Consider the following 14883-nt stretch of genomic DNA (forward strand, 5'->3'; position numbering starts at 1 on the left):
ATAAGAATGAGGAAAAAAAGACAGGGTGGCGTTGGGAAGGGGGATTGTTTAGAATATTTTGTTTTTGTTACTTGGATAACCCCTTTAAGTAACTTAATAATTTGTTTAGAAATCCTTAGCAGGAGGGACACGTATCTGGAGTAAGGCAGTTCAGGCCAGGAATATCGGAGGGGACTTTATCACATGTGCAAATAATTCTTTAAATGAGCGCCTAAGTATTTTCCTTGGCATGCCTGCTATTTTGCATTAGAAATAAAAAGCTATTTTAGATTTGGGAGTCAGACTTCCATCAGTCAGGATGTTTTCTGGCTCAGTGATCGCCGTGAACATAATTGACAGTTTATTTATTATATTCTACATGTGCGGCGTATGAGGTGTCTCGGGCTATTTGACAGTGACTGCCATGACTGCTGTCACTTTGCTTATTACGCTTCTTTGTAATTTGAGGCATGCTGGGTCTTTTGTGCTTTTAGAATGATGAAATATCAGCGATAAGCGCATTAAAGCAGCGGCTGCATACTGAATTAATTGTCTGCCGCTCAGTCCATTGTGGTCTTTGAGAGCCCGTTGTTCTTTTGGACTCGCATTGATTTTGGATTTGCTGGATTCGTGGTAATACAGTTGAAAGTGTTTCATTCACTTTCACAGACGTGCCGCTGCCTATCAAACCGATGAGTCTTTTTTCACTTGGCAGTAATCCTTCTAGGTCGCTGTACAGTAATGTAATGGACTTACAGTGGAGATACCCTATAACGTTCTTTTAGGTTTCACGGGAAGCCTTTAAGCTTTGTTTGCTTTGAACTTGTGTTAGTCGGTAGAGAAGAGTCCTCAATATGGTATTGCCCTTTAAAGAGTCACATTTTGCTTAAAACAGTGTTTTCTTGCACGGAATACTGCTGAAAGTAAGAAAAAGAACTTGCTATATGGTGACACCTACTCAAGGTAGAGTCCCGATCCTTAAAGGAGACCTGTCATCCCTCGTGCCGGGGTGACAGGCTCCCGACCACCCTGTTAGATCCCCCTATACTCACGTGATCCCGCCGGGTCCCGCTTCCTGAGCCAGCGCGCGCGCTGACAGCAGAGTTAGATGCCCATAGAGAATGAATGGGGAGTCCGATGCTCCGTCATTCTCTATGGGCATCAGACTCATCTCTCAGGGCGCGTGCCGGGCTTCGGGCGCTGAAATCACCGTGACCCGACCGGCTCAGGAAGTGGGACCCGGCGGGATCACGTGAGTATAGGGGGATCTAACAGGGGGTCGGGAGCCTGTCACCCCGGCACGGGGGGTGACAGGTCCTCTTTAAACATATTTTATGGCCTTTCAAGTAAATTTTAAGAAAAGTTACTGATCAGAGCAGGTTTTCACTCCTAAGGGTACTATTACACCAAGACATTTTTCGACGACTAACGATAAACGATCTTAAACGACTGCTAAGGCAAACGACCCGAAATTGTTTGCCCAATTACATGGAATGATGATCGTTATTTATGATCGTTCTTGCGGTCGTTTAGTCGTCGGTATTGCGTACATTTCAGCTGCGAATTCTTATTCCACCGATTAATGTTCGAACGATATGCAAACGATCAACGATAAAAATAGGTCTGGATCCTATTAAACGATCAACGATTTCTCGTTGGTCGTTTAATCGTTGCCTATTACATGAAACGATTATCGTTCAAATCCGAACGATTTAACGATTTTTCGAACGATAATCGCTCCGTGTAATACTAGCCTAAGACTCCTGAATCAATCAAATATGACTTGTTTGTTAGGGTATATGCACACTGAGTAAATGTCACGGATAACTCTGCTCGTATTCCGCCGCTTGTCCCTGCACACTCCCGCTTGGCTCTCCACCTGTCCCATAGACTCTAATCTATGGTCAGGCAGATTCCACTGTCCGTCCAAAGAGTTGACACATGGACTCTTTGGGCGGACGACTAAAACCACCCCAGCATAGAATGGAGCCTATGGAACGGGCGGAACTTCAAGTGGGAGCTGGGGGAGGTAGAGCAACAGAATCCACGTGGAGTTAAGGATGGATGACCGTGTCTGTGGACACCAGGGAGTGGAGCACACTGCTGCAGACCCCCTCCGGTTGTATTTTGGGATAAGACTGGGTCACAGGAATTAATGTTTTATAGGGAACTATTAGCAGGTTCTTACATACCTGTAGGGGGAGAGATGCAGATTCCAGTGCTGGTCTTTTTATCTTCCTCAGTGGCACTGTTTTGGGGTATTTTTAGCAAGAGGAAACATGGGGGCATTTTATGGGTGCCTCGTAGCTTTGCCCGCCCGCCAGCTTGTTCAGTGCCTCCTCATTATGCTTATTCCTAAATGCATAAGTAGTGACTGCTAAAAACTTCTGTCACTCACATCCCTAAGACATGTCAAAAGTTTTATTTTTTAAAGGACAGGTATACAGTAAGGGTCAAACACTGATTGAGAAGCAGGTGGCACTGTAGATCAATTCCTTTTTTCTTCTGGACATGAGCTACTTTACAAACTTTTTTCAATGGAACATTTGAATGGCTTGTAAGACTCCATGGGGGATATTTATCAAGATTGGCGTACGTGTACACCAGTCTTAAATAAAGCACTGCCCCCTATTCCCCAGCTGGATTCACTAAGAGGCGCAAGCCTCTTAGAACAGGCGACCGGCCTAGCGCAGGCATTGTGCAAAAATCTACCCCCGCTCTGAAGCAGGTGTAGATTTTTGCCTGGTTTACGTCTGTTTCCAGGCATAAAACTTTAATGAATACATAATTAAATTAAATAAAATAAATCAGGCAGGGCGGGAGAACAACTTCTTTCCTTGTCACAGCCCCTGCTCGCCCATCAGTTGAGCAGAAGATATAGCTGGCGCATGCCACGGAAAAGGGTGAATCTTCCCTTTTTTTCATGGCGTATTCCAGGGTACGTAATAATAAATGCCCCCCCCCCCCCCCCCCGCATTATGTCAGCTTGGTAGTCTCTAACAAGGGGGCACACTACTACCCTAGTGCCATGTGCACAAAATAGAAGTAACAGGTCCTTTAAAAATTGTAGTTATATTTTATGTAGTTTTATTTTATGTAGTTTAAGGGGTTTTCCTAGTTATTAAAAAAAAAATTGCCTACCTGTAAGAATTACGATAATCCTATGTCTCATGTCATATCTCGTTGTCACAGTCCCTGACCACTACACTACACTGCTTATTCGCCTCTCTCCCATTCCACGGGCCTGAAAACTTCATCCCTCTTGTCTCGGAAGTACAGTATACCTTCTGAGGCAACTCCGAGGCAGAAGAGCAGTGATGGGAAGTGAGGACAAGTAGTATGCTTCCTGCTACATGGATAATCCCTTTTACCTCTGCAAGGTGGTGTGGACTACAACAGGGGACTCCCAGGTCACTACCCTTAGCGGCTGGTATGGATATAGGGTAAGTAGAGACATAGTCAGACAAAAGGTCAGGGCTGGAAGAACTCATTCAGAGTTGGATCAAAGGTCACGGCGGGCAGCCAAGAGAAAATGGTCAAAGAGCAAGTCGGGTGAAACAGAAGATAAGTAGACTGCTATAGTAATATAACCTATCGCAGAGACACACATAGCAGGAAGGAGTCCCTTTATATAGGTGTAGCATATTGGGACAAACATGTACACAGACTAGTCCCTTATATCTAAAAAATTCTGTGGACACAAGGACCTGGCAGCGGAGCAGTGATAATGTCAGGAAGCAGAGAAGCTGAGACTAGATTAGTATGTCTGTGATGAGACAACCCCTTTAAGTATCCCTCATACTCTCCGTAAGACCATGCACCATAGGCAAAGACATTATACTTCTTCAACAGCAAAATAAAGGTTATACATTGTAATTTGCTCTACTAAAAAAAAAATAACTTATAAACTATGATATCAAAAGTAATTCCACCAACAAAAAGAAATGTCAGAAAGTAAAAGATCACAATGATTAGGTTATCCGACAACGCATGCTCTTTGTTAGTTAACCGTTTAGCGTACAAGCGACATTTTCCAGCATTGTCGCCCAGAATTACCGTATCCAAAGGTCGCCTTTAATTAGCTAGAACAAAGTCTTCCTCTAATCCTTTGTTTTGTCTTTATAGTTCATCTGCCACACAAATCGGCGGGGATGTTACTATAGTAATAAAATGCTTAATAGGTAGAATAAAAGCAGAATAATTATTAACCAACAGCAAAAAAAAAAAAGATCTAGAACACTGATCTGTCGAATTTAGATTACCCCGATATGTTACGTTCATTAAACCTTTCATAATCCTATTAATTTTGCCGCACATTTCTCTCTCCTAACAAGATGCTGGCAAACAGCAAAATTAAATTCATTTAATTTTTTTTTTTTATGATAGAACTGTGTAATCTGAAGTTTGTTTAATGTGCACACGACTAATAAAAACTGAGTGTCTATTCATTCAGACTATTTACCCTACATTGTTAAAAGTGGAGAAAAAAAGGGCATAAAACAAATAATAACACACAAAGCGACGGAGAACGGTTTCGTGAGAAGTCAAACTTTTTGTTTTGAAAAGGCTTCTGCTCCCCCTGCTGGAAAAAAGTGGGTATTGCCACGAGTAAATTCCTGCTGCCTGCCTTTTAGGATTTTACGTAGAGACATTATCCAATGTTAACATGCATGCTGTAATATACGAATCATGTTTCTCATGCACAAAAAAAAAAAAAGCAATTTATTTTATTTCAAACAATAAGGGGAGGGGGGGAGGTCTTTAAAGGATAAAGAGATAGAAAGAAGGGGAAATCTCAGTGGTATGAGGCAGCATATGTTTGATATTATATCAGCTTTTTTTCTGAATTCTGGGAATGAATTTCCTTTTTGTCCCATTCAAGTCGTTCCATGAGCTCCATTTAATAGATCTATGTCAATGTTCTGAATCAAGGCACAAAGGCTGGCTGTATGATTACCGGAGCAGCATGTTGCACGGCTGAAGCAAGGATTATGTGTCTAGCAGAAAGCTCAATGCTGGTTGGAGCACATATTGTGATGATCACTTCAATCACGAGGGTGCAGATAACAGAAGTATGATTGTCTTCTGCGCTGCGAACTCCCTCTGATGCCTGGAGAACACAGCCTGGAAGAATAGCCACCCGCTTGCTTTATGTGCAGCCACTGCTTGATAAATCGTTTCAATCTGGAAAGGAGCAGAAGGGGAAATATGAATTAAAGGTGAAACTTTGAAGGGAAGAAATTATGTAATTTGATTACACGCCAGACTGTTCCCTACGGCATGGATCTTTCCTTTGTGTGAATAGGTGAAATTTTGAGGTGGGGGTGTAATGGTCGCTTTCTGCGCTTTGTTTTATGTTTAATTGTTGTACTTTTATAGTTAAACATGCAGCTGTTACTTGCTGTAATAAAAAGAGAACAATAAAAAAAGCACATGTGTAATTGGAAAATGTGTTACCCAGGTCTGCAACCTGCAGGTTATTATTTCCAGGATTCAACCAAACCAGGGCGGGCTGTATGTAGTTAATAGAGATGAGCGAACCTGGAGCATGCTCGAGTGGAGCCGAACCCGAATGTTCGACATTTGATTAGCGATGGCTGCTGAAGTTGGATAAAGCCCTAAGGCTATGTGGAAAACATGGATATAGTCATTGGCTGTATCCATGTTTACCAGACAACCTTAGAGCTTTATCCAACTTCAGCAGCCCCCGCTAATTAAATGCTGAACGTTCGGGTTCGGATCGATTCGAACCCGAACCCGGTTCGCTCATCTTTAGTAGTTAACCAATCACGGGGTTTGGTGGAAGGTCATTAACCCTTCATGGATGGAGCTAAATTGGAGCTTTAGGAGAGTGCATGTGTCTATATGTATAGTCATTATCATATAAAAACAAATATTATGCTGTTTTTGTCTACTTTTTATTTTATTTAGTTTTTTTTTTCTACTGTATTTTAGGATTTTTAGGTTTGTGTTGTAATGGAAATATTTCTTGTATAAGAAACTTTGAACCCTTAATTCTGGACCAAAGGAAGGGACTAACCATGTGGCACCTAATATTTGCTGCAGTGCATCCTCTCCCCGCTCTGAGTTAGAAAAAGCTACAATAAGCTCCCTAAGTCTGACTAATGCTACGTTTACACGGAGCGATAATTCACCCGATCGTACGATTAACGATTTTGAAGTAACGATTTCGAAGTAACGTGGTGTTAAGAGGGAGGGATGAGCCACGGAATCCACTGAAAGTTATCTGCGTATACCCTAAGAGTGGTGAGAGGGAGTGCTGCAGCGCATCTTCTCCCCACTCGTTCTCCCAATCGGTACGGGTCTGAACACTCTGACCCATCAAAACTTTTGACATGTCAAAAGTTTTTTGTAACGACAGAGACACCTTAAGGTAGAATCATTTTCAAAGGGTCATCCTCATCCAATATACTGTACACTGATTGATAGTCAACCAGTGAATTATGATAAACTATTTGGCCATGCCTGTATTAAAGAGGTTTTTTTTTACTAAAATATGCCCAGGCAATGTAACAAATTAAAAGGAGCCTGTACTTACCTCCCTCGCTTCCCTCCATTATCCTGGTGCCCAGTCTTGCTGCACTTTCCTTCCTGGTCCGGGGTTAGCATGTGACACTGTTGCTCAGCCAACCAGCCGCTAAGGTAGTGTCCCACTTCTGCCAGAGAGTAACAGTGTCGACCCCAGCACCAAGGAGCACAGCAGAGACCGGGACAAAGGAAGGCTGCACGTACTCAAGGCAGGTAAGTACAGGCTCCTTGTCACACAGACTTAAAATATTTCTCTGAGCGAGTTCAAACGTAGCGAGTTCGTAGCAAATCCACTGCTATACTTGGTGCCATTACAGTCTATGGCCCTGCATTCTCGCAGCAGATTTTCATACAGCTGTAAGAATGTAGTGCCGGCCTTGTTTAACTATTTAACTGCCATGGAGTTAAATAATAAACAGCCAAAGCTTATGTGCCCGCAATCCCCTGGCACACTAAGGCTTCAGTCTCTGGGTCCCTGCATACAGGGCATGCAGGGACCCAGAGACTGAAACAGTAGTGTGCCAGGGGATTGTAGGCACATAAGCTTTGGCTGCTTGTTTTTGAACATCACAACAGTTTAATAGTCAGCCAAGGCCGTCACTATATTCTCATTGTGGAATAAAAATTTGCTGTGAGATTTCAGTGCTGCGATCTCACTACTAGTGATGAGCGAACATGTTCGTATGAAAATGGCGCTAATTGTTTGTGTTCATTTTTGAACATATTCAAACATGCGAAAGCTTCTCGCGATGCACGCAACTGTGTAATTTACGCTCTGCACCTTAAAATCTTTAAGCGTGTGCGTACACCAAAACTGTACGTTTGCTAATTGTTTATGAATGTTCGGCAAGCTCAAACCGATCATGATGATTTTTTTTTTAATCCTTGTGTTTGGCATCCGATCTGAACATCGGGATGTTAGCTCATCACTACTCAATACATGTATATACCCTCTAAGGCTATGTTCACACAACGCTGCAACAGCCGTGATTAGTTGCGAACTTACGCTGTGCTGAAGGCTGAGTTAATCCGGGCCAGAGTGTATACACACAGTATACACTCCGGCCGGGATCCCTAGCGGCGCCGCGAGAAACTGACATGTCAGTTTTCTGTGGCCGCTATTCATTGAAAAGCAGCCGCAGCAAACCCTGTCAGCGCACGCTCAATTGTGAACAGCGAGGGATTTTGATGCAGGCACGGATTGATGTGCCCGCATCAAAATTTGGCAACGCTAAAGATCAAACAGCCCGTACTGCAGTATCGGCTGGGATGATCCAGGCCGGGAGAGGGAACGGCCGATCTCTTACCCTATGTGAACATAGCCTTAAAGAAGAACAGTGCTCATGTCTAAAAACATTAGATATACAGCACATGACCTAACTTATTGATCATTAAGCAGTCAATACTGGCCATAGTGTTTTAAAACAGCGAACAGAGAAATTTTCTCAATTCATTTGCAGCAGAGTCTCATTTTACTGACAACTACCATCCCAGGTGGATGTCACAGGCATCAGCATGCTGCAGAAATACAAGATGCCAGTGCAGGCAGGTACAGTATGTCCCGGAGTTCTCTGCCTGACCACTGACCATCTGGTGCCTTCCATCATTCTGGGACCTATACACGCTAATTGTTTCCAACTTCCCAGATTTGAAGTGATCATCCTTATCGTTTATATCCCTTACCTTACATTTAACCCCTACCCGCTCTTCACAGCCTTTTACCAAAATACTGCTTGCTTGCTTGTTCGTGAAACATTTTGACAATCATTTCAGAGATCTCAGTAGTTAGATGACAAACTGTAAATAGCTGCACTTAGAGCGATGAATATGATGATCTCTGCCTGAAATTCAGCAGGTTGCTCATTATTTTTCTCTGAAATCTAACAAGCATTGCAAAATCACAAAGTTACTTGAAAGTGATACCAAAAACCTCCAAATTCAGGATATCTGCTCATGGTCAACAAGGAAGAGTTGTTTGTATACAGGACTGTATGGCAGGTCACAGAGACTATGAAACTTCTAAGTATGGAATGCATAGCCAGGGCCGGCTCCAGGTTTTTGTGGGCCCTTGAGTGATAAAGCCTCAGTGGGCCCCTCATCCATCCACTATGCACCCATCATCCACATACTATGCACAATCACTTGAGACACCACTAACATACACAAACACTATTGACACAGACAACGACTCACTGACACTGACTGACTAACTGACACTAACACACGTACAGCTCAGTCTTCTCCCTCTTCCTCTCTGTCAGGCTGCTCAACACACTGTAAGGTTGAGGACCTTCAGGTCATGTGATCAGGTCCTTCACCCTTTTCTCTCTCTCTCTGCAGGTCCTACTCAGTCTCCTCTGTCTTCTGATGTTTAGCCTGCTCACCCTTCACTACAGTGAGCAGGCTGAACATTAGAACACTGGGCTTCCCTCCCTTTCTGGGCCCCTGGAGGTGCTGTGGGCCCCAGTTCTTGCCCGTTTAAACCCTCTGCTGATGCTGGTCCTCTGCATGGCCTCTGTAGGATGTCCTCTGACCTGTGTTTGGTGCCATAGAGATTCTCCGTTAGCACAGCAGCACACCTCTGTAGGCACTTAGTTCAATGGAGCATGCCACCCATTGTTTCTGTTTAATTTATTCAGAATCCGATTTTATTTTATTTTTTTAAAGGAATCTGACACACAGGTCCCATGCACCTCCGAAAAGAGAGAGATGCAACATGCCCACTTTCATAGGGTCAAAATCTGGCACATTACATTCTAGAAACATTATGACCAAGTACCTAGTAGAATCCATAAAATTACTACAGTACCAAATGTAGATCAGTACATGATTCTGTGGTGATCAATGTACAAAACTTTACTGTGAGTGCACAGCCTTAGAGATATTCTTATATCTGCATGATATTACTGCTCTCATACTTTCTAGCCTTATGATAGCCATGCATTGTCTTCTATTAGATGTTAATTAAATTCTCTATTGTTATTGTGCAGCTGCAGAAGACCAGAAAGAGCTTTTCCAAGATGCAGGTGAGCAAGGATCAATCTTGTCCATTTGGTTCACTTTTTTCTTTTTTGCTAATTTTATAATAATTGATTGATTGCCATCGATGAGACAATTTAGATTTTTTTTTTTTTTACAACCTATATTTTTCGAATGTTGGAGAATTCTTAAATGTAATAATTTCACATGTATGTACTGTACTACTAAACCAATTTCCATCAAATGGCATATAATCTGGGGATATCACTGTTGACTTTTTTTTTTTTTTTCTTTACAGAAAATGCTGGAGACGTGAAAGAAGCAACTACAGATTCGGGTAAAAGTTCTAACTGATTGAAAGGATGATTGATTCCTACCGCTTCAAGGACTTGTCTAATTTCAATGTTCGAGGGAATTTTCTAAAGCTGTCTAATTCTTAGATGGTTCAGACTTAGATGGTTCACGGTCCAGTCTTCAAACGTGTCAGATTTATCACAGTGACGAATGCTGTTTGATAAATATGTTGCGAAACCACAACTCCCATCATACCTGGACAGCTAAAGCTTTGGATTTGGCTGTCCAGGCATGATGGGAATTGTAGTTTTGCAACAGCTGGAGGGCCGCAGTTTGGAGACCCATGGTCTAGACCAGTGCTTCCCAACCTTTTCCACCTCGGGGCACCCCTTGGAAAAAAAAAATGTCCTCGGGGCACCCCTACTAAATAATGTTCTACAAAATAAGAAAACCGGCATACAGTGACTCACAGGTGATGTCTTCTTTGATCTGAGGAGTCACTTTTCCTCTACATCCGCCATGATGATTTCTTCCAGCTACTTTTCATCTCTTCAGAACCTGCAAGACAAACAATTTAGGCTCCGCCCATTTCTAGCAACTTCCTTTCCTTTCTCCCTCCTGTAGGCTCCCGAAGTAACTGCGCTGTTTGGTGTTATGTGCAGTAAAGCGAGTAGGAATGTGGGATGCCCCCTGTATGTAGGATCCCTTGCTGTGATGAACTAATAATGCCCCCAGAGGTGCCCCCATGAACTAATAATGCCCCCAGAGGTGCCCCCATAAACTAATAATGCCCCCAGAGGTGCCCCATGAACTAATAATGCCCCCAGAGGTGGCCCCCATGAACTAATAATGCCCCCAGAGGTTCCCCCATAAACTAATAATGCCCCCAGAGGTGCCCCCATGAACTAATAATGCCCCCAGAGGTGCCCCCTATGAACTAATAATGCCCCCAGAGGTGCCCCCATATACTAATAATGCCCCCTGAGGTGCCCCCATATACTAATAATGCCCCCAGAGGTGCCCCCATGAACTAATAATGCCCCCATATACTAATGATGCATTCAGAGGTGCCCCCATATACTAATAATGCCCCCAGAGGTGCCCCCATATACTAATAATGCTCCCAGAGATGCCCCCATATACTAATAATGCCCCCAATGGTGCCCCCATATACTAATAATGCCCCCAGAGGTGCCCCCATATACTAATAATGCCCTCAGTGGTGCCCCCATATACTAATAATGCCCCCAGAGGTGCCCCCCATGAACTAATAATGGCCCCTGCTCTGCCCCTAAAAACAAACAAACATCCTACTCACCTAATCCGCGCTGTGGCTGCAGGAAGCAGCTCTCCTCCTCTTCGGGCTCCATCTTGCGAGCCGCAGGGACGGGACTTCCGGCAGGCGTGAAGACGTCACATGATCACGCCTGCCGGGGAGGTCACGTCCCGGCCTCCCATAGGCTGCTGGCATGAAGTTCCGGCAGCCTATGGGAGTGAATATAGGAGCAGGACGCTGACACTTCCTGCTCCTATATTCTGCTTACTTTAATGTTCCGCCCGCTCATAGTGCGGGCGGAACATCAAAGCGCTCTGTGCATCCCGAGAAGCTGCGCGGCCGCAGCTTCTCAGGATGCTTAAAGTGACAGCGTACATTTCCCACCGGGATCCCGCGGCACCCCTGGCGGGTTCTCCCGGCTCACCAGTGTGCCGCAGCACCCCGGTTGGGAAACGCTGGTCTAGACTAATGATGCGTTTACATGGAACGATTATCGTTCGGGTTTTCTCAATAACAATTGCATTTGAGCGATAATCGGCTTGTGTAAGCACAGCGAACGATCAAGCGACGAGCAAGAAATCATCTCAAATCGTCGTTGGTCGTTCGCAAAAAATTCACAAATCGCTTTGTGTAAACGGTCTTTCACCGATTCACCCTATGTGTGAGATGGGCTTAAAGGGGTTTGGGTCAGGTTTTGAAACTCAGTTCCATTGAAGTAAATGGAGCTTAATTGCAAACCACACCTGAACTGGAGACAACAGTAGGGGGAAAAGTGGCCTTGTTTTTGTAGCGCTGGATAACCCCTTTAAGCGATCTTAAAGCAATCGCAATAACAAATTTTCTTAATGATATATTGTTCCGTCTAAATGCTGATCGTTATAAAAAACACGTTGTTACTTCGAAATACTTAATCGTTCGATTGGGTGAATTATCGCTCTGTGTAAACGCAGCAGGTGTTAACTATTGGTTGGGTTACTTTACACCAGAATCCCACTCCAAAAGTTGACACAAGTTATACATACATATAAAATCAGTGGTAATGGATATGTAGGCTTCTCCAAAGTGAATAGAGTGGCCAATTTTATCTCTTGCTCTGGAAGATCCAAGATATTTGTGCATTATATGATTTTATTAGGCCACCTGTAATACATCATTTCTCCTGTGGTGGCGCTGCAGATGATTTGAACACTTGATACTGGGTGTCATTGAAGTTATCATTAAAGTTCTAATAGCAACATATCTGGTAATCTGTTTATCATTGGGTATGTTTATTTTTTTTTGGGTGGGGGGGCATTGTAAAAATTGGAGAACACTTTTTTTCCTTCTTTATTTTTGATGTTTTTTTAATAAGTTGAACTCTAAATGTTCTCCTGCACCAGTGCTCAGGGGCCTTCATTACTTCATTTATGATCAACATTAAATGTTAATAGTTAAAATCTGAGATGTGTTAGGTGTCCCAGTAATGGAGTCGTAAATCAAATCTATGAGGATGTTACTAACACCTGTTCTGAGCGGGTGAATAATGAAATTGCTCAATAAAAAGAAAGAATTGTTGCAGTAATCTGGTTAGGACCTAAGTTTCTTTGTTTTTTGACCACAGACACACAGGAAATGAAAGAGACCAGTCAAGATTCAGGTCAGTAAAACATATATATCCTTGTCCTTTTAATGCTAGCCCTGATGTCTTATTACTACTTGATGAAAGTTAACATTTTATTATAAGCTGTTGTTTATATACATGAGTATTTGCACTATTTCTGACTATAATCTAACTCATCCTTGAGCTATTGGATGAATCCTAGCCTCTATCATGGCCCTGACACATAAGAAGGAGATACTGTTCTTCTATGTTCCTATAGTATACACTAAGAAGCAGCAGCAGTATGGAGGACAATATAGCAGTACTGAACAGCTGGAGCTTTGAACGAATGTAAGATTCGCCGTCAGCCTGTGTAATCTCTTTAAAGTTTGTCTGCCGTTTGATCTTCCAAGTCATTCTGTCTTCTTCCACCCTCATCAAGGCTTTTATGGAAAGCATGTAAACGAATCCATCAGTGAGCTGCTAGTCTGTCTTGTAAAGACAAGACGGGATTTTGGAAGGGGTGAGGGCTGGAAAGGAACTTCTCTTTGATAAGATACATCACAAGATTTCTTATACTCTTCTATAAAACTATGCAAAGCTGCTGAATTTTTATCTGAGTTTGATTTGTTATTTATACCTGTAAGGAAACAAAAGGAGAGAGGGGCGCCTCCTGGTGCAATAACGTGGTGGGCTAGTGTGTCTATTCCAGTAAAAGATGGACGCACTCACCTTGTGGAGTTGTGCAAATGATAGGCACAACTCTACTGTAGGTACACTCACCGGCCACTTTATTAGGTACACCTGTCCAACTGCACGTTACCACTTAATTTCTCATCAGCCAATCACATGGCGGCAACTCAGTGCATTTAGGCATGTAGACATGGTCAAGACAATCTCCTGCAGTTCAAACCGAGCATCAGTATGGGGAAGAAAGGTGATTTTGAACGTGGCATGGTTGTTGGTGCCAGAAGGGCTGGTCTGAGTATTTCAGAAACTGCTGATCTACTGGGATTTTCACGCACAACCATCTCTAGGGTTTACAGAGAATGGTCCGAAAAAGAAAAAACATCCAGTGAGCGGCAGTTCTGTGGGCGGGAATGCCTTGTTGATGCCAGAGGTCAGAGGAGAATGGGCAGACTGGTTCGAGCTGATAGAAAGGCAACAGTGATGATAGAAAGGCAACAGTGACTCAAATAGCCAACCGTTACAACCAAGGAGGCAGAAGAGCATCTCTGAACGCACAGTACGTCGAACTTTGAGGCAGATGGGCTACAGCAGCAGAAGACCACACCGGGTGCCACTCCTTTCAGCTAAGAACAGGAAACTGAGGCTACAATTTGCACAAGCTCATTGAAATTGGACAGTAGAAGATTGGAAAAACGTTGCCTGGTCTGATGAGTCTCGATTTCTGCTGCGACATTCGGATGGTAGGGTCAGAATTTGGCGTCAACAACATGAAAGCATGAATCCATCCTGCCTTGTATCAACGGTTCAGGCTGGTGGTGGTGGTGTCATGGTGTGGGGAATATTTTCTTGGCACTCTTTGGGCCCCTTGGTACCAATTGAGCATCGTTGCAACGCCACAGCCTACCTGAGTATTGTTGCTGACCATGTCCATCCCTTTATGACCACAATGTACCCAAAATCTGATGGCTACTTTCAGCAGGATAATGTGACATGTCATAAGGCTAGAATCATCTCAGACTGGTTTCTTGAACATGACAATGAGTTCACTGTACTCAAATGGCCTCCACAGTCACCAGATCTCAATCCAATAGAGCATCTTTGGGATGTGGTGGAACAGGAGATTCGCATCATGGTGCAGCCGACAAATCTGCGGCAACTGTGTGATGCCATCATGTCAATATGGACCAAAATCTCTGAGGAATGCTTCCAGCACCTTGTTGAATCTATGCCACGAAGAATTGAGGCAGTTCTGAAGGCAAAAGGGGGTCCAACCTGTTACTAGTATGGTGTACCTAATAAAGTGGCCGGTGAGTGTATATGATGTCACTCAGACAGGGACCGCAGCTATCCCTCGGGTTGCAGCCACTGAAGTTGGGTAGAAACATGCAGTTGTATCTCAGAAGAGATCACAGGAACCAAGGAGGAACTCGTAGGAGGGTCAGCGCAGGTCAACATCCAGGAGTCCAGCAAAATTTGCTGGTCTCCTGAACGTTGACCTGCGTTGGCCCTCCTAAGGGTTCCTCCTTGGTTCTTGTGA

At 43.6% G+C, this 14883-nt stretch overlaps 1 protein-coding gene across 3 annotated transcripts in view; it reads left to right on the top strand.

The window, feature by feature from the left end:
• MACROD2 (mono-ADP ribosylhydrolase 2) overlaps window positions 1-14883 on the top strand; it is a 1633627-nt gene that overhangs the window by 1547117 nt on the left and 71627 nt on the right. For all 3 annotated transcript variants that reach the window (XM_069954330.1, XM_069954328.1, XM_069954329.1), the window contains 3 exons: window positions 9519-9554; window positions 9806-9844; window positions 12678-12713. In XM_069954330.1, coding sequence (XP_069810431.1) covers window positions 9519-9554; window positions 9806-9844; window positions 12678-12713 — 111 coding nt within the window. The remainder of the gene's footprint in view (window positions 1-9518; window positions 9555-9805; window positions 9845-12677; window positions 12714-14883) is intronic.

Source organism: Dendropsophus ebraccatus, chromosome 15 (genome assembly GCF_027789765.1).
Source record: "Dendropsophus ebraccatus isolate aDenEbr1 chromosome 15, aDenEbr1.pat, whole genome shotgun sequence".
In the NCBI taxonomy this organism is placed as follows: domain Eukaryota; kingdom Metazoa; phylum Chordata; class Amphibia; order Anura; family Hylidae; genus Dendropsophus; species Dendropsophus ebraccatus.